The sequence below is a fragment of the Cyprinus carpio genome, chromosome A17, assembly GCF_018340385.1.
Source record: "Cyprinus carpio isolate SPL01 chromosome A17, ASM1834038v1, whole genome shotgun sequence".
Taxonomy (NCBI): domain Eukaryota; kingdom Metazoa; phylum Chordata; class Actinopteri; order Cypriniformes; family Cyprinidae; genus Cyprinus; species Cyprinus carpio.
Genome location: NC_056588.1, coordinates 3,332,685 through 3,351,981, shown reverse-complemented (window position 1 = coordinate 3,351,981; position 19,297 = coordinate 3,332,685). Strand labels below are relative to the sequence as shown.

General features: G+C 35.9%; 2 protein-coding genes across 3 annotated transcripts; one reads left to right on the top strand and one right to left on the bottom strand.

The window, feature by feature from the left end:
- Positions 1–187: 187 nt before the first annotated feature.
- On the top strand, positions 188–12,909 carry LOC109097764 (jouberin). 2 transcript variants are annotated; one of them, XM_019111379.2, is made up of 27 exons: positions 188–317; positions 809–844; positions 951–1,075; positions 1,191–1,714; positions 4,099–4,214; positions 4,541–4,715; positions 4,836–5,028; positions 5,118–5,213; positions 5,397–5,582; positions 5,674–5,826; positions 5,917–6,049; positions 6,748–6,871; positions 6,976–7,205; positions 7,933–8,039; positions 8,143–8,261; positions 8,593–8,723; positions 8,806–8,946; positions 9,059–9,249; positions 9,462–9,504; positions 9,800–9,831; positions 10,106–10,220; positions 10,419–10,477; positions 11,146–11,202; positions 11,295–11,457; positions 11,534–11,625; positions 11,710–11,789; positions 11,862–12,909. In XM_019111379.2, exons 2-27 carry the CDS (start codon positions 835–837, stop codon positions 12,022–12,024), a joined length of 3,558 nt encoding a protein of 1,185 aa, XP_018966924.2. In that variant the 5' UTR covers positions 188–317; positions 809–834; the 3' UTR covers positions 12,025–12,909. The 2 variants fall into 2 exon arrangements, with proteins under 2 accessions (XP_018966924.2, XP_018966923.2); XM_019111378.2 differs by having other exon boundaries at positions 11,143–11,202.
- Positions 12,543–19,161, bottom strand: LOC109097767 (MFS-type transporter SLC18B1-like). The gene is made up of 14 exons (XM_042773561.1): positions 16,955–19,161; positions 16,665–16,798; positions 16,414–16,509; positions 16,254–16,327; positions 15,920–16,067; positions 15,513–15,669; positions 15,199–15,338; positions 14,818–14,919; positions 14,444–14,535; positions 14,249–14,344; positions 13,985–14,060; positions 13,802–13,894; positions 13,627–13,673; positions 12,543–13,468 (listed from the first exon to the last, which is right to left on the bottom strand). The coding sequence occupies exons 1-14, from the start codon at positions 16,974–16,976 to the stop codon at positions 13,372–13,374; spliced, it is 1,374 nt and encodes a 457-aa protein (XP_042629495.1). The 5' UTR covers positions 16,977–19,161; the 3' UTR covers positions 12,543–13,371.
- Between the last annotated feature and the right edge of the window lie 136 nt (positions 19,162–19,297).

Here is a 19,297-nt window from a genome sequence, read left to right as displayed (position 1 = left end):
TGGTGGTAAGATGAACGTACTGCACAAGTCTGACTCATTTGTCTTTGAAATAGATTTCATTTATTAATTTAGCAGATGTTTTTTTTTTTTTTTAATCCAAAGCGACTGGATGAACATTAAAAGCGGGCTTCTATAAACTAATAAACCTTTAGTTCTTGATTGATGTGGCAACAGTAACCACGGGAGGCGGGGCTAATCTTGTTGTTGTTGTTGCTGTTGGAAACCGTCGCGCCAGCAATGGCTGCTCACTGAAATCATTCATGGATTCTCTACTACAGACATGATGCGATTTTTTCCTCGCATTTACTTCATATAATGTACGTTTATTTCGCAGAAACTGTACATTTAACAGAAGATGTAAGATGAGTTCGATTCGCTTAATTCTCGCGCGAGACAGTACGGTGCGTTTGCAGTGATTTGTTTGTATTGTTTGCAGCTAGCGTGTGATGTTTAGCAGAGCTACAATATCAACAATCACTGATCCAGCGGCATTTTTGTCATTTTCAGAATCGAATTAATAATCACATGAAAGCAGAGTTGATTTATTAGCTTTTATGCGTGTAATGTTGTAGTTTCTGTAGAATAGGATAGCTCGATTTTAGAGGTGTTTTTGTGTTGGCGTTAAAGTTAAATATTACATAATCTGCTTAACTAGTTCTAGTAAGAATACATAAACTATTTCTAGGTGACTGTACCTAAATAAGCGAATAAAGACTGTCTACAGGTTGCATTGGACTTAGAAACAGCAGTTATTCTTTGATGCCACTGTAATGTATGATATAATCATTTTTAGAATTGTTGTTTCCAGAATGAATTTGTCCATAGTTCATCAGAATGCCTGCAGGTGAGTAAAGATCACTCATATTTGATCTATAACCACTCTTCTCTGCGTCACTGATGATCAGGGATGTTCTTATGTGCAGATTTGTCTGTAAATCTCTGTTTGACAGGTCAAAGTGATGTGAGAGCTAAGACCAGAGCTCGCTTTGATGAGGTGCTGAAGAGATACACAAACCCTCCCTCAGAGAAAAAGAAAGCCAAACAGATCACTGACCAGTCCCAGGAAATTATTGTGGTTAGTAATAGTAAAAATAATCATTATTTAACCAAGAATAACATAATTGATATAACATAATTCACCCTGCAGCCTGCAACATCTGTTATTTGCACTCCATCCTTTTTTCTTGCAGCTTCAAACCTTGAAGAAGAACCTAGATTTGAGTAAAGATACTGAAGATGATGAAGCTATCCTCCATAACACATATGATCCAGCTCAGGGCAGCCCTAGATACACAAAAAACAGGCGCAGAGAGAGAGAAGCATCACAAAAAACTAACATACACAATGCTGTAAGTGAGGAGGAACCAGCGCTGACCAGCGGGAAGAAGAAAAGCAAGAGGAAGCTCCCGCAACCACCACCTCTTGTTCAAGATGAAGAAGACCACGACAGGAGGACTGATACAGAAATCGATGGAAAACATACTAGGAAAACTAGAAAAGGAAAGAGTAAAAATGTGAATGATGTCAGCAGACAGAAAGAAGAGACAGAGACGGAAGATGATTATCTGCAGGCGTACCAGCATCAGATCTCACAGGAGGAAGAGACGGCTGGAAAAAAGACAACACGGAAGAAAGCTGCAGAGAGCCAGGTGCTAAACAATGAGCTGGAGAAGAAAAAGAAGGTGAAATCAAACAAACATGATGGTGACAGAAGGTAAAAACCACATTTTTATAAAAAATATTGTATATTTAAATTGAAGCAACATATATATTAACATTATGAGATTAGAATTGTTATTTTTAAGCCTGTAAAACCTACTGTATCATTTTAGCAATATGATCAAAACATTGCTGAAAAACTCAACAAAAGCACATACAATTATTTGATATGGCTATCAGGCTTTACAGGGTTAACACTATGTTGGAGTTTTTTGTCTGATCAAAGGAAGTCATTATTTTGTAGTTCTGTAAGGTGATGATAAAGGTGCATGACAAACATTAGCTTGAATTCAAGGTTAAAAGTAGCCTTAACCATAGATTAAAGGAATAGATCACCCAAAAATGAAAAATCTGTCATTAATTACTCACCCTCATGTCGTTCCAAACCCGTAAGACCTTAATTTGTCTTCAGAACACAAATTTAGATATTTTTGATGAAATCCGAGAGCTTTCTGACCCTGCATAGACAGCAATGCAACTGAAACGTTCAAGGCACAGAAAGGTAGTAAGGACATTGTTAAAATTGTCCATGTGACATCAGTGGTTCGACTATAATGTTATGAAGCTATGAGAATACGTTTTTGTGTGTCCATCTCTCTTAGTTCATCGTCTGTATGTTCTGATTCAAATTAGTAAGGCTGGGCATAAAATTGCAAGTCATCTTCTCTGTCAAAATCTTTAGACATGTTTTATATATATTCTTCTGTTTGTAAACAAAGCGCAGTGCATCTGGGTTCTACATCAGAATGCCAGTGTTGTGCACAATTTCAACCCCCTGCCAAATTATTACTCCGCTCATTGAAGTCGCTACCTGATTGGCTAATTTTAACCCCTCCCCCACACCTACTAAAGTCGATGTTTTTGTTTACTCTGACACAAAAAAGTACCAATATATCGTAAAAACAAATGTTTTTGTTTACTTTGCCACAAAAAGTATTCTTGTAGCTTCATAACATTATAGTCGAACCACTGATGTCACATGGACTATTTTAACAATGTTCTTACTACCTTTCCGGGCCTGGGAATGTTTCAGTTGCATCGCTGTCTATGCAGGGTCAGAAAGCTCTTGGATTTCACCAAAAATATCTTAAAGGGGTCATGACATGGTTTTTTTTATTTTATTATTATGGTCCCCTAGGTGCAATTATAGTATTACTATAGTTTTTTTTTTTTTAAAAAACTTTTAAAATGTAGTGAATTATGACATTTTCCCACCCTGTTTCTCATCCTTTGATTCAAACAGTCTGTTTTTGGGTTGTTTCCCCTTTAAGAGTTCAGTGTTAACGCCCACTGTTATGATTGGTTAACGACAGTGCCTATGGATCAATTATTAACACCCCCAGCCAGAACATTTGTGGATTGCACTTAACTGTTTAGTAGCGGGTGATGCATTCGAAGCGATGGCTCTTGCAATGATAAAACCTTATATGTTTGAGCACATCTGCGTGGCATTGTAATTTTCCTGTACACAGACCCACTCGCTGTCCGTCGACTGAACACTTGTGAGGCGCGCGGCACGACAACGATACGAAATGAGCGTAGTTGTCTTGTGCTGGAGGCGGTCATATGCAAATGGTTAGAACTTCACTTCGCACCGTGACGTCACTTCTTACCATGGATCCAGAACGAGCTGTATTTAGAGCTTGATTAAATAAATGGCTCGTTTATAATGGGGAGGACGTCTTAAGCTATGAAACTTGCAGGAAGTTTTAATGGTACAAAGACCTCTTATATTCCAAAAGATCAAGGCAAATTTGGTTTCTCATTTCATGACCCCTTTAATTTGTGTTCTGAAGATGAATGGAGGTCTTACGGGTCTTACAATCAGAGTTATATTAAAAAAATGTCCTGGCTCTTCCAAGCTTTATAATGCCAGTGAATGGGTGAGATTCAATAGTCCAGTAGAAGTCCAATAAACTGCGCCAATCCATCATAAAGAAAGTGCTCCACATGGCTCTGGGGGGGCTAATAAAGGCCTCCTGAAGCAAATTGATGCATTTTTGTAAGAAAAATATCCATATTTAAAACTTTATAAACTGTAATCTCTAGCTTCCACTAACTGGTATGCATGCACACTTTTTAAAAAAATATATTTAATGCTTTATTTAGTGTCAAATCACACAACATGCAAAGCAACAATACACAGGACACTTTTTAATATAACTTTGATTGTATTCATCTGAAAGAAGAAAGTCATATACACCTAGGATGGCTTGAGGGTGAGTAAATTATAGGGTAATTTAAATTTTTGGGTGAACTAACCCTTTAATAAAGATCTTAACATGGTGAAATGCTTTTGACATTGAAATAGTCCTTGAGCACATATTGAAGGTAAAAAGTATGATGCATTTTCTCTTCTTGATTTGTTTTTGTCTGCAGTCAGACTGAAGCGTCAGTGGATAACCAGACAGAAAACATTCAGGATGATGTTGTGGAGGAGTTCATGGAGGACACAGTCAAACCCAAAGTGAAGAAGAAAAAGAAACGAAAAGAAGGTATAATAGGCTGTTTGTACATTGATGTAATCGCCATAAAACTTTTTCAATTTTCTATTTATTATGGCAGTTCAAGCACACAAGTTGCATACTAGAGTCCTTTCAATTTAACATCAATTTAAATATCAGATTATAAATATTTCCACAATTTTACAAAATCGCATGTCTAATAATAGTCAAAAAAAAAAATCTTTTGGTTGCCACCACCATAGAAAAAGAATAAAGTTCTCTTAATTTATATATATATTGTGTATATTTCATGCGCAGTTGTATTTACGCATGTGATATGTGTGGGGTTGATAGTGGTTATTTATTTCTGATTGTAGTGATTGTTGAGGAGGAACAAGCGGAAGAGAAACAGTCCTTTGATGACAGTCTGGTGCTGGGAGTTTATATCCACAGGACAGACAAGCTGAAGACAGACCTGATGGTGTCTCACCCCATGGTTAAAGTTCACGTGATTGATGAGGTCACTGGACAGTATGTCAAGAAGGAGGACAGGTTTGGATTTCACATGCTGTCTTTTTACTACTAAAACCACAACCTGCTAGAACCATTTGGTTCATAGTCTTCATACCAAATGCAGTCCCATTTATTCTCAGTGTTTTATTTGGTTCTCAGTCATCGTCATGTTTCGTCCTTCTATGAGCAAGAAAACATTGAGCACATCCTGCCCATCATAACTCAACCCTTTGACTTCAAGAAACACAAAATAACAGTTCCAGAATGGGAGGAACAGATCATCTTTAACGAGCGCTTCGGATATTTCCTACAAGACGATGATGAGAGTCCGCGTGTGATGCTGTTTTTTGAGGTGTGTGTGCTTGATGTTTAAAACTATATTTGCATATTTTCTCAGAGTAAAGGAAGGAATGATTAAAACACTGATGACGGATGTTACAGATTCTGGATTTCATCAGTATGGAGGAAGCACGGACAAACGTCTCTGTTGACCGACATGAGAGGGGTTTCCGGAAGATTGCCTGGGCTTTTTTGAAGGTGCCAGTTTCAATTTTACTTTAGTCGTTGGTATATTTGGTAATTTTTTCATAGATCTTTGGTTATTTTGTTTGTGAGCTCCATAGCTGTTTTATTTTATGAACCTGTATCCTTTATTATTTTCAAGTTCTGGATCAGACTCAAATTTCCACTGAAATCGAGCTCTTCAAATATTTCCTCTAGCTTGTAGGAACCAATGGGGTCTTGAACGTTGACACCAAACTGCGTCTACAGCTTTACTGTCCTCCTCCACGGGCAAAGAAACTGCCACAAACAGTTGAAGTGTTTCAGTGGTGGTCAAAGTTCCCAAGGAACAAATACGCCTCAACACTCTACGTCACAGTGAAAGGCCTCAAACCACCAGAACATGTAGGTTCACTTTTTAAATTTAAAAACCACAGTGAAAAGACTAAAAATTGGTGCTCATTGAAGTTGGATCTGGTCTGGATTTGTTGCACAGGTGGACCCCAGTATCCGCTCCATGATGGCTCTCCAGCAGGAGCGCGGCAGCACCTCCTACAGTGAGCTCAATACTGAGATGACCAATAAAACCAGCGCACAGATACTGGAGAGCAAATCAGAAAACATTAAGTGGAGCCGCATACCCGGACAGGTTTTATTCAGTTGCTTTATAGTGTTAAAGTTAGGAGAATCAGTAATCTTTAAGTTTGACCGAATGGTTTCTTATTGTTTGTTTAAACAGGTGTGCCGCATCCCGAATAAGCCAATGCAGTCCTTCCGTGGAGGTCAGATGGGCTGTTTTACTCTGCGTTTCTCTCATGATGGACGCGCACTAGCGGCTGCATGTGCAGATAGAGATGCATTTCCAATCATCAGTAAGTAATTTGTGACTATACATGTTGTCTTCGTCTGTGTTGTATTTAGGGGTGCACGATAAATATCGGCCAATAATTAATGCGGATATCGTCAGTAAAGCCGGTTCTCTAATCAGCGGTAAATTCCATCACATGCATGATTTCACATAGAGCAGCGGTTACTTAACTGACAAGCTAACTGACAAGCTGCACAAATCCACAAGCATTGTATTTTTATATTTTTAAATACATTTTTAGCACAAGAACATATAAAACTTGGGTAGTTTGTTGACAAAATAGTTTTGGGAGGTTGAAATTGTGATGTGCTGTACTTCATCTAAAACTATTGAAACAGAACAGAAACTTTTATTATTAGTTTATTAATTATTTATTAATTCATTATTAATTATTTATTCAGTTTTTATAACTTCTTATTAATTAAGAGACTGCACGGAGTATTTGTATTTATCACACCAAATCGTAAATTACGATTCATTACCATTTAAAATACATTTATGAAGGTGGAGAAAAACTTGATGAAAATTAAAAAAAAAATGCATGCGTATAAAAAGGTAAATATAATATAATAAATATAATATAGATGTTCCCTTTTACATTCAAGTAAAAAAAAAAAAATGTATGCATCAACTTGTGTGTATTCATGTATGTATTTACATTGATATGTCTCTATTGTGTGTGTGTCTTTGTCTCTATTTTAGTATATGAGATTCCGTGTGGGAAAGTTCTGGCATCCTTTAATGGCCATCTGAGTGTGGTATATGATCTCTGCTGGTCCAGAGATGATAACGGACTATTAACTGCATCCTCTGATGGAACAGTAAGGTAAATAGTGCCTTTTTTGTATATACAGAGTATTTCTTAACTGATAATTACACCACAAATATGAGTGAAAGTGTGGGCCATAATGTTTTGATTTCCTCTTTCAGAGTGTGGAACGTTGAACGACTGCAGAGTTTTGCTCATAAAACTCTTCCTCACCCTTCATTCGTGTACAGCGCCCAGTTCCACCCACAAGCCCAGAGTCTGGTGGTGACAGGGGGATACGACGGGGTGCTGCGGGTCTGGGATGTGGACATACAAGATGTGAACGGGCAACTTCTGCAAGAGTTTGACGGACATAAGACTTTCATCAACACGCTGTGTTTTGACCCAGAAGGTACAGAGGAAATGAATGTCATAACTGTGTGAATGCTGTGATTCGAGACATTAAAGGGATACGTCACCCCAAAATGAACATTTTGTCATTAATCTCTTACCCTCATGTCGTTCCAAACCCGTAAAAGCTATGTTCGTCTTCGGAACACAATTTAAGATATTTTGGATGAAAACCTGGAGGCTTGTGACTGTCCCATAGGCTGCCAAGTAAAATACACTGTCAAGGTCCAGAAAAGTATGAAAGACATCTTCAGAATAGTCCATCTGCCATCATTGATTCAACCGTAATGTTATGAAGCGGCGAGATTACTTTTTGTAAGCAACAAAAACAGTCTGTTGACAAAGGAATTAAATAAAGTCGTTATTTTTGTTTTCTTCATGTACAAAAAGTATTCTTGTCGCTTCATAACGTTTCGGTTGAATCACTGATGGCAGATGGAGTATTATGATGACAACTTTCATACGTTTTCTGGACCATGACACTGTTATTTACTTGGCAGTCTATGGGACAGTCACAAGCCTCCCGGTTTTCATCCAAAATATCTTAAATTGTGTTCCAAAGACGAACGAAGCTTTTATGGGTTTGGAACGACATGGAGGTAAGTGATTAATGACAAAATTTTCATTTTGGGGTGGAGTATCCCTTTAATGACTCTTTTGTAAGTCGCTTTGAATAAATTGTCTAAATGCGTTCATTTAAATGTAGTAATGTGTTGGTCTCCACACAGGGAGCAGAATGTTTTCTGCGGACAATTCCGGCCTCATTATTGTGTGGGGAACCAAGGTTGTGTCTGGGTCTCGCCATGGGCCGACCAATCAATGGAGCATTGAAAGGGTAAATGATTCTCAAATACTGCATAGAAGACCTACATAAATCACAATTTGATATCATGATTTTAACAAATATAATAATTTGCAAGTTTAATATTTCTCTGCAGGAAATTAAAGAGGCAGATCTGAATGGAATACCCATCAACTCATTAGAGGTGCATCCAAACGGAAGACGGCTTTTAATTCATGCCAAAGACAGTGTTTTAAGGGTCATGGATTTGAGAATGTAAATATCTACCTTTTTATTTATTAATCTGAATATTTATTTAATACCATGATGTAACACTGTTACATTAAGATGAAAATTGTATTATTTATTCAAGATTAATAATTCATTATTCAAATATTTAAATTAATTTTTACTTCAGAACTAATCATTTACACAGATGAGTCATGCAGTAAGTCTACATAGGTGTATTAAGAGTAATTTGAGCCAATTTTACTTTCATGTTGACTTTTTAAAATGCACATAAATCAGTGCATTTGTTGAGAGTACAGTTATAAAGGGAAATAAATGCAAATATCAAATCTATTAAAAACAAACACTTGTTTTCCAGTCTTGCAGTGAAGAAATACATAGGTGCCACAAACTACAGGGAGCGAATCAACAGCACATTCACTCCCTGTGGAAGCTTCATCTTTTCAGGCAGTGAAGATGGACTGGCGTATGTGTGGAACTCTGAGACAGGTTGGAGATTCTTTTGAGTCAATTTAGTTTGAATACCACGGAAAATCCAAGCGGAGGTTGATTTGGGATATCTGTTGTGCAGGTGACCAGGTTGCTGTATATTCTGAGCTGTGCTATACATCTGCGCTTCGAGCTGTAGCTTTCCACCCTCATGAGAACATGGTGGCCTTCTGTTCCTTTGGCCAAAACCAGCCCATCCATCTCTATCTGTATGACCGGAAGGGTGAGTCCTCCAAATGACTCAGGAAACCACTGATTCAGATTCATTGGTATTTAGAAACACAAGTCGCATGATCATTTTCTCTTAAAGTTGAGTGTTTTGTGCTTGTACACAGTGGCTCAGGTGGAGGTGGAGAGTTTGAGAGGTTTGAGCCGGTCAGAGTATCTGGACAGTAGGACAGGCAGGAATTCATCAGAGGTCATGACCTTCCAGACCCCTTCAGCCACCAGCATGGACCGATTCTCCAGCACAGCTCGTGTGTCTCTAAAGATGCAGCGGGTCAAACAGAAACTAGACTCCGTACTGGTAAAAATTCAGATGATCAGGTTTAATAAGACAAATTTTGATGCTGTCTTGAAAAAGCATGACCAGAAATTTTGAAGTAGTTTTAAAGTTTGGTTTTGAAGGCCATATAGTCTATCAGAAAAATAGAGTGGCTGTTGTAAATTTAGTTAAATTATAACGGCTTATTATAATTTAGTCAATAAACAGTCAGTTATACTTTTATTTTCTTGCAGGAGCCCCATCGTAGTTCCCCTGCTGTGGACATGTATGAACAAGGCAAGTGATTTTTTTGTGAATCACATTCTGTGAGAACATTCTGTGAAAATGTAACCTTTATAACTTTAATATTGACTGAGTAATGCAGTACCAAAGATTGAAATTATAGTGACATTAATGGTTGAAATCAAACTTTGATGCTTGTTATCTCATAATTAGATTTTTAGACTTTAACCTTGATTTCACAGAGAGGGTAACATTTGAAATAAAAAATAAATAAAATTTATTTCTAATGCATGTGCAATTAATTCTTTTGTAAATCGACATACAAATATGTTTTTATTTTTTTTAAAAGGTGGTATGTCTCGTCTGGGAAGAAGCCTAGAGGTGAATGTTTGTATCTTTTGCTATAAAAGTTATACCTGAAAAACAGAATTTAGAGTTTCTTGAATTATGTTTAAAGACACTAACAGTACTTGTTTTCTTTGTAGTAAAATTATTCTTCCTCAAACCGATTTATTGGTAGATTCTTTTTAGTGATATCAAAATTTAGTTCAAGAGAACTCATATTTCTATATATTTAAAATAGAAACCATATCATATAGCATTGATACTGAACCTCAGTCCTACATTGAGCTCTTGTTATTGTGGTTTGTTTCAGGGCCTGACCTCGTATCTTCCTTCTCCATCTCTACTCTCTCCTCACTCCAAACTACAGATGTCCACGTCACTCAGTGCTCAACTCATTCCACAGGCCACCCTCACCTCACACAGCAGTATGTTCTCTTCATTATACTTCATATTATATAGGATAATTTGAGCATGCATCGTTTTGAAGATCACATCGCAGACTATAAAGTCTATAAAATATGAGTATTTTATGTATTTTAAAAAGTGTAGTTTGTTTCTGTGGCACTTAAAAACACATGAAATCACATGTCATGAGGTCTTTAAATCTGCCTCTTCTCTCACAGGTGGTTACAGTCCTGCTGGGCAGCCCATTAGAAGAGCTCCATCCCTCAAACACCAGAAAGTAAGACACTGTGATCTGGTTCTATATTATACTCCCATTCAAAATGTAAAAATAAATGAATACTTTTATTCAGCAAGGACGCATGAAATTGATAATACATCACAGTAAATACTGTTTCGAATAAATGCTGTTCTTTTGAACTTTCTATTTCCTTAAAGAATCCTAAAAAAAAAGACTATCACGGTTTGCACAAAAATATTAAGCTTCACGAATGGTTTCAACATTGATAATAATACGAAATGTTTCTTAAGCAGCAGAGCAGAATATTAGAATGATTTCTGAAGGATCATGTGACACTGGAGTAATGATGCTGGAAAATTCAGCTTTGCATCACATGAATAAATGTTAACATATATGAAAATAGAAAACAGTTATTTAAATTATAATAATATAATAAGCAAATAAATGCAGGCTTGATTAGCATAAGAAACATTAAAAACATTTTAAAAATCTAACCAATCCTTAACTTTTGATGGGTATTTTATATATATATATATATATATATATATATATATATATATATATATATATATACACATACATATATATATACATATACATGTTTTTTTTATATATATATTTTTGTATTTTTGTTTAAAAGATTATGGATGCTTATGGATTATGGAAAATCCCAGTCTAATAATTGAAGATTGTGTTCATGTCAGCAGAGTTTACTGGATTATGAATTCTCTCAACAAGCAGAGACTGGGCAAATCCATCAAACGGTAAATTTTAATATGTTTTATTATAATCGATTAGTATAAATGTGGAATTACTTGGAGTTAGTTTCTGATCTCTTTTATGAAATGTTCTCTAGGTCGTGTCTTTGTACGAGTACAGAGCCAATCGATCAGATGAGCTGTCGATACGCCGCGGTGACGTGATCCATGTGCTGTACAAAGACAATGACAGCTGGTGGTTTGGGCGACTGGTCAGTGGCCAGGAGGGATATTTCCCAGCATCCTATGTGGCTGATGAAGGTTAGTGAATGAAGTTTGATAACCAAAAGCACATGTATGATATTAAACTGTCTAAATCCATGTGTATCTCCCACAGGGAGTTTTGATGACGAGCTCTCAAGAGCTTTAGAAGCACAGCCTTCACCGTTAGATCAACCTGAAGGATTTGAGTGTACAACACCAGTCCAGGTAATGACAAATCCTCATTTATTCCTCCCATAAAGTTTGTGAAACTTTATAGTCTGACCCTTATGATCTCTGTTCCTCCCGCAGCTGTCTGCAGCCATCAGTGCCTCTGGAGAGCTGAAGATCATCTCAGAGCTGGACACTGACCCTGAGGCGTCCTCCACCACGTATGAATTAACCACATCTGCGATCTGAGTACTTGTTTTCTTGAGCACATAGTGATATTATTTTCCTCACAGAACAAAAAAGAAGAAGAAAAAGGTGAAGCGGAGTGAAGTTCCCTCTGCTCTGCCTCAGGCCCCGTCCTCAGATCATGAGATGTCTTCAGCATCTTCCAGAAGAAGGAGACCCCTCCCCAGACTAGGCCAAGCCAGCGGTGCGTTTGATGGTGGACCAAACTGACGTGACTGAATCTGATTGCTAAAACTTCCCTCGGTTATGAAGGAGCTAAAGACAAGTGTTTCATGTGGATGTATTTTTTTGTAGTTGGCCTTGTTTTAAAATATATATTTTGTAATTTTGATACTGATATTTGTATTATCATGAGGTTTTACAAGATATTTTTACTGTATTTCTGTACTGTATTTTGTGTAGTTATTTTAATTTATGAATTTTAAATATAACAGCAACAACTCCAGCAGTAATCATAATTACATATAAAAATGTATATTTTGTTCACAGAACAGAAGAGAATAAACTATGGTATTTATTTAGCACCCAAGTTAATGTATGCAGTCGATGAAATGTATTAATACATTTATGTATGACAAATTGATGCAAGATTTTAAAATGTTACAATTTTAAACTCCCCAATTGCAAATATTGTCATGTAAAAGAGTAAACAACTTTTGCAGTGTTGAAAATATTTATGCAACAACTCCAAAGAACCGAAGGATCTCATTGCTATGAAAAGACTGAAATGCAGATTGTAAAAATTTATTGTGTAAAACTGTACATTTGTAGAAGTTGTTGCCATAAGGCATATGGCAATCATTTGTAAATCTGTAAAAAGCGGTTATAATGGGGTCAGTCACGAACCAGGGCTAGATGGGTATTACTCTGTATTAAGTAATATTAAAATACAAATCCCACATTCTTACACTAGTCCAAAAGATTTCTGAAACCTCCACAAGACCTCAGAAATATTCCAGTGTACTGTACTGTAAGCATACGAGGAAATGAATTATTTTATTTCTGTAATTTACTGCAAAAATGTACACCTATTTTTCAGAATGGATTATATCTCATGTTACTAAACACAAATAAGCCAAAATGTGTTTCACTCTACTTTGTAAAATGTCCTTGTTGTGACTGTCAAGATGAATATTTAATTGCCAAAGCAGCATTTGAGATGCAAACAATTAGCAAAGCTGGGCAGCATCTTCTAGTGAGGGAATATTTACAGCGTCACCCTACAATATTCCCAGAAACAGGGTAAAAGATAAAGTGTTTCATCAACAGGCACATCTCAGCTCTGTCATCTCTTTACAGTTATACATGAAACTTTAATACACTTCCTTCTCTCTTAATACAGTCTTCTTACAGGACATGTACTTTGTAAATGTTCACTGAACTCCTGTGTACAGGTTCAACTGATCTTAAAATATTACATGTACGATATTTTTGTTGTTAAACTGACCTTCTCTGCGTTCTTCATTTGTCATCTGTCAATCATATCCCACATCACCTGTATTTAGCAGCAATATGATTACATTTGTTCTTCCATTTAAAAGCTTGCAGAGGCTTGTTTCAGCTGACATCAACCCTGAGATGATCTGTCTTGGGGAGAAGCGGGGATTTTTCTCCTTCTGATAATGACCTGTCAGTCCTGTTGGCCTTTTGTGACCTGAAAAAAAATGATCTTGCATGATCAACAGTTTCCTATGACTGTTTTCTAATATCACCAACTTAAGAAATACAGAATGATTTTTTAATATTTTAATTTTAAAGAATATTTACCATATTGCTGCATAAAGTAATAAAAATATTTAAAAATGTACTTACTTCTTTTGTATGTCCTCTATTGTGAAATATATTACTTGTAGTAAGGCCTAGAGAATGTTAAGGTAAATATATGCCAATAAATAAATATTTATCATTAAAGTTCATAAGCAATTGAGAAAGTTAAGAAAATGCAGATCTATTCTAAAAATGGTCTGTTATGCATAGAGTTTCTTACAGCGAGAAAGGCGATTGCGCCTTGAACTCCTGCGCTCCATTCAAAGTTGAGTGCTTGTGTGATGTATCCTCCAATGGTCGGCCCAAAGAACATTTCAGCCAGAAACAGATGATTCAGGTTTCGTAAGGGGGGATTCTAAAGGATATTCTTGAATATTGCACGTAAACTTTATTTTAATACACACCCAGCAGACCAGACTGCTGAGAACAAGCCTGACACCAATCCCAGCGTACTCAAGCCCTCCTCAAAGCCATTTTCACTGCAATACCAGGAACACGTGCATCAAAACATTGTATTGTTGTATTTTGCTCAGTTTCAGGATTAACTGCATTTATTCAAACCATTTCAGGAATTTTGTGAGACATAACTGGGTGAATTAAAGTCACAGACACGTGACTTAAAATGGTTAACTGGGAGTGGATTTGAATGATGATGGTTTTGCCTCACTGTGCACAAGCGATCATCTCAGCGAAGGTGGGGATACAGGTCATACAGAGAGAGAAGCCCACCACGATCAGCATGAGGACGGTGAGCCAGAGCTGACTGAACACACAAAAACATTTCACAGATTACAGATGACAGATTTGTGCTTCAATGAAACATTGCCATTCAAAAAAAAAAAATCTGAAATTAATGTTTCACCTCCTAATATGGAAAACAGGAAGTGGGCCGAGGAAACAAAAGCTCACCGCTGTGGCCATTCCTCCAATTACCATCATCCATTTCCTATTTGACTGCATGAGAATCATTTTACAGCCACAGAAAAAGTTATTTATATTTATGCACTTATATTTAAGCTTATGTTTCAAAACATTTCCAAAAAAACATCTTAAAAAAATTAATTTTTATTAAAAAATACAAATCTTAAACATATGAATGCAGTTTAAATAAATAAATAAATAAATACATCATAAAGCATCAAAAGTCATTAGGAATTTCAAACATTTCAAAATTTTGTTCTATCAGAATTTTTAATCTTCACTGTAAAAATGTTAATTGTTTAAATATTGACTTACAGGATATTTATCACTGATCACACCAAAGACAGGTGATGCCGCCCCATACGGCAGTGACAGTCCAATCATGAGCAGCCCCACTGAACCAGCACTGAGATTAAGCTGTTCGCAAAAAAAATGTTTTAAATTATTATACTGTATGAGAACCTTTACATTGATATTTACAACAGTATAACAAAATCAATGATTTTAAACTATGGTGAGTTTACATGTAGTCTATATATATATATATATGTTTTAGTGTATTATATATATATATATATATATATAGTTCTAAATCTTCATAACCTTTTCTATCACAAATATAAACATTCATAATATATATATATATATGTTTTAGTGTATTATATATTCAGTTTCAGTGTTCTAAATCTTCATAACCTTTTCTATGGCAAATATGGACAGTGTTGCATCCAGGAAGCCAAGTCCTGAACTCAAAGTGAACACCACGAAGCAGATGAGAAGGATCTTTATTCTGGTACACAATCTGAGGAAGGAATTCTGGGAAGAAGGAACAGCATCTATATTGGAATGAAATAAACAGACAGGTCTATCTCCATGGCTGGAGGGCAAACAGTAACAAAAGCAGACACATCCTTGTGACATAACTTAACCAGGAGTGTGCTACATGGAGTAGTCTTAAATTTAATAATTAAAAACATGTAATATTTAACCAGTATGAAGTCCGCACAAACCAAAGCTGGGTAAAATCCACAAATTGAGAGGCACTGTCGCAAACAGAAGACATCCCATGAAAACGAATGGGATTTCATATCCAAATGACTGATAGAGCCAGCCGCCCAACGGAGGACCCAATATCAGGCCAAGACCTGTGAAAATCTCCATGAAGCCCTGAGAGAACAAGATAGCACTGTAGAGACACATTTAATATTTAAGCACACTTGTGTAAATATTAAAATCCTAAGAATGGTTCCATCATTGTGCATGCCTTGACCATGAGAAACCAAACAACCAGTCAGACCGAATAACTGAATCTAGAGAGAAACAGCACATCTTTTGTGACATACAATAGTGCTTCCTTTGTCACTTTACTCCAAAACACCATTACTGCACTGAGAAACAAGCACTGACCACAACGCACCAAAACAGTCGCTATGTTGTCGGGGAAAACTTTTGCTAGAACTGCAAAAGACGCTGTAACGGCGGCGGAAAAGCCAATTGCGTTTATGCACCGTGTGATAAAACAGAGCACGATGAAAACTGTCCCATCAGACACTTGGTCAAGAAACCTGCATAAGAAATAATATCATTAATGATGAGTTTTCCTCTATTTTTCCAAAATATAAAGTCATTTTATCAACATTTAGGCATAATCTAGCACGTAAATGATCTGAAAGTTAACAGACATGGACTAAAAGACACAAAATACTCATATTAATGTTTAACACACAAAAAAACATCACAGATTCACTGACCCGAAGAGAACAGTACATCCGCTTGATACAAACAACCCTGCCACGATCATAAACTTGGCTCCTATCTGGACAATCTGAAACAGAGGTCAAGTGCACTGATATAGTGTGCAATCCATAATGGAAAGCTGTTGTTTATCTTCTGAAATAATGATTAACTTACATATTTACCCAGTAACAATGAGCCCACTAAAGTACATAATGCATAGATTCCGAATATTAAACCAATCATAGCTTGACTGACACCTTTCTTCTTTGCCTAGAAAATGAATCAGATCAGAAGTAATACATTCACACATTTTATCCTACTGTAAGAAACATTAAATGCATTAAGCAGAGTACTTAGAACAAACTATGTTACATTTCATATTGTTAACTATACAAGTCAAATTCTATGACATATCATCAATGTACCTCACTTGGGAAAAATGGTCCCAGAATTGAGTAACAGATCATTGAACTGAAGTTTATGGAGGCCATTGCAATAAGTGTTAATATCTGTTGTCTGGACATTTTAGTGGCTGGAGTCTCTGCTGGTGAAGAATCACCTATTCAATGTTCACATGCATTTCTTGATTAGTAAACGAACACTGTAAAATGCTCGAGAATAATTTGTTGTCATTGTCAAACGCGCTAAGAGATCAAAACTCATTCAAAACGCTGATCACCCAACAACAATCAATCATTTAAATGTATGTACATACCTATATCTTCATCGATATCCATTGTCAGGTCTCTGACCGCGTGCTTAACCTGACAGCTGGGAAACTCAACAGTGTGAATGGTCTCCGATTCTTAAAAGAATCATTGTTTTCAACTGAATCTTTTCAATGGTTCGGTCGAACCGATTCGCAAAAGCGCGGATCACTCAGCGGTGTTTAGGAACAAAACTTTTCAGTCAGGAATTTCCAGTGTGAACAATGTTTGAACAATAAACACAACATTTAATGCAATTTTATTAGCCTAAGAGAACAGCATTTTAATCATAAAATAATTAATTGAATTACAAATTAAATCCAGAAAAAAAGGAGTAAACAGGCTCATTGACACGAACGGTGCGAACGAACCGATTCGCTAACATGAATCAAACTCAAGATTCCAACATGGACTACTCTGGAACGAGAACATACGTGCGCCATCTCGAGGTCAGTAACCAAATAGTTGCACTGCTTTTCAAACCTGTGATTTTCTCAGTGTGTGTTGACTTTACTTTTATAGGTGGTGATCCCAAGACACTATAAGGGGTGGGAGGACACATAAAAAAACAAACACCCAGTAAACCTAGAATTGGTTGGTAGCAAACCAAAGCTGAGGCAGGTGTGAATTTACTAATGGTCCAAAAACCTTTATCCATCAATGCGAATACCTTCATAATAACATTGAGATGATTTCACAACTACGATCAATATTCGACACAAATTTCAAAAATCTAGTTTGATTTTATTTAGTGACTTTAAGCCTACTCTGCACACATATTCTAATGCTTTTTCTTAACACCCTTGAATTACATTTTGTAAATGTACATTAGAATAATTAATCAATAAAGCACAGTTAAAGCCTCACATTCCACATATTTTAATCTGGGCCTGAATGTCCCAGTACAAAGTGGCTAGAAATAACTGCAACTGCAAATCATCAAAGCATACAACATCAAGAATCATCAAGAAGTGCTTAAAACATCAACCATATCAACACTACCCCACTCTGAACCACTGTTTGTCTTACAACAAAAATGTGATAAAAACTGATGAAATTACTGGAAAACATCAGAAACTGAGCAACAACAAGCAAATCAATTAGCTGATTTGCCATAAGAACTATTAAATACTGATGCAAAATATTAAATATTAATACATCAAATATTTGAAACCAATTATTAAATATAATAAAATATGTCCATTTACATAAATCAAACTAAGCAATTTGGGTTGACTATTTAACTTAGGAATGAGAAAAAAAAAAAAAATATTCTTTTTCATTTGATTAATGAAACTGTCAATTTAATTTAGATTCCATTCGTTGCATAATATATAGTGTGTTAAGTTTGATTCATATAGTGATATAAGACATTTTTGGCTAAATTAATGCATACTAAATAGCTCGTGCTAAAGTGTTATGCACAATATGAACAAATTTTTTAGGTACATCTAACTACAGCACTTTTCTGTCAAGTCACTTCCATGACAATGACAATATAATATATATTTGAAAGTAATTTTAAAAAATGTTCAAACTTTGATTTCTGTTACTGTTAACATTAAAAAGCAAATATTCATTCAAAAAGGACATAACTGAGATACTGCAATAACAGTGTGCAAATGATGCAATATAACATAAGACATTTTGTGAAGAAAAAGTTAAATTTAAAGTTAAATTGATTTTTAAACCTGAAAAATGCATTCATTATAGTTGCACAATTGGGAAAATATGATTATAACGTGAATATAATACCTGTTTCACTTCATGGAAGTGAGTCATAGGTTGAGAATATTCAAACATGAGTTGTTTTTTTTCCTCCCTAGATTTTCATTGGTTGCTGACCACAAACAATAGTCAAAATCTGTCACTTTACAATGATTATATATAGGAAATCTAAATTTGGCACATAAATCTCAGGTACAAACACAAAAGGAGATGGGGAAATCAAGGGAAAAAGGAAACAAAGCCCACAATCTAATATCCATCACAGATCTTACTAATTAATCACACCATTATATACTAATGAAATACATTAAAAAATCAATAAAAGTGAATTAAATAAAATAATTTTCCATCAATACACAAATATTAAGTATTTTTCAGATGTGTACCACCTTTCATGTGGAACCTTGAATCAGCTTGAACCTCTGTTAACAAAAAGGTACTTTAAAGGGATACTCCACCCCAAAATGAAAATTTTGTCATTAATCACTTACCCTCATGTCGTTCCAAACCCGTAAAAGCTTTTTTTGTCTTTGGAACACAATTTAAGATATTTTGGATGAAAACTGGGAGGCCTGTGACTGTCCCATAGACTGCCAAGTAAATAACAGTGTCAAGGTCCATAA

Bases quoted from the DNA above. Each gene is read 5' to 3' on its own strand.
- LOC109097767 (XM_042773561.1), bottom strand. From the start codon at position 16,976: ATGGATATCGATGAAGATATAG. The intron at 16,328-16,413 runs GTAAGTTAATCA...CCTCTGTTTCAG, and splicing joins CATTGTTACTGGGTAAATAT to ATTGTCCAGATAGGAGCCAA. The intron at 13,895-13,984 runs TGTGTATTAAAA...TTTCTGGCTGAA, and splicing joins CAGCAGTCTGGTCTGCTGGG to ATGTTCTTTGGGCCGACCAT.
- LOC109097764 (XM_019111378.2), top strand. The intron at 5,214-5,396 runs GTGCCAGTTTCA...TATTTCCTCTAG, and splicing joins TTGCCTGGGCTTTTTTGAAG to CTTGTAGGAACCAATGGGGT. The intron at 9,832-10,105 runs GTGAATGTTTGT...GGTTTGTTTCAG, and splicing joins GTCTGGGAAGAAGCCTAGAG to GGCCTGACCTCGTATCTTCC.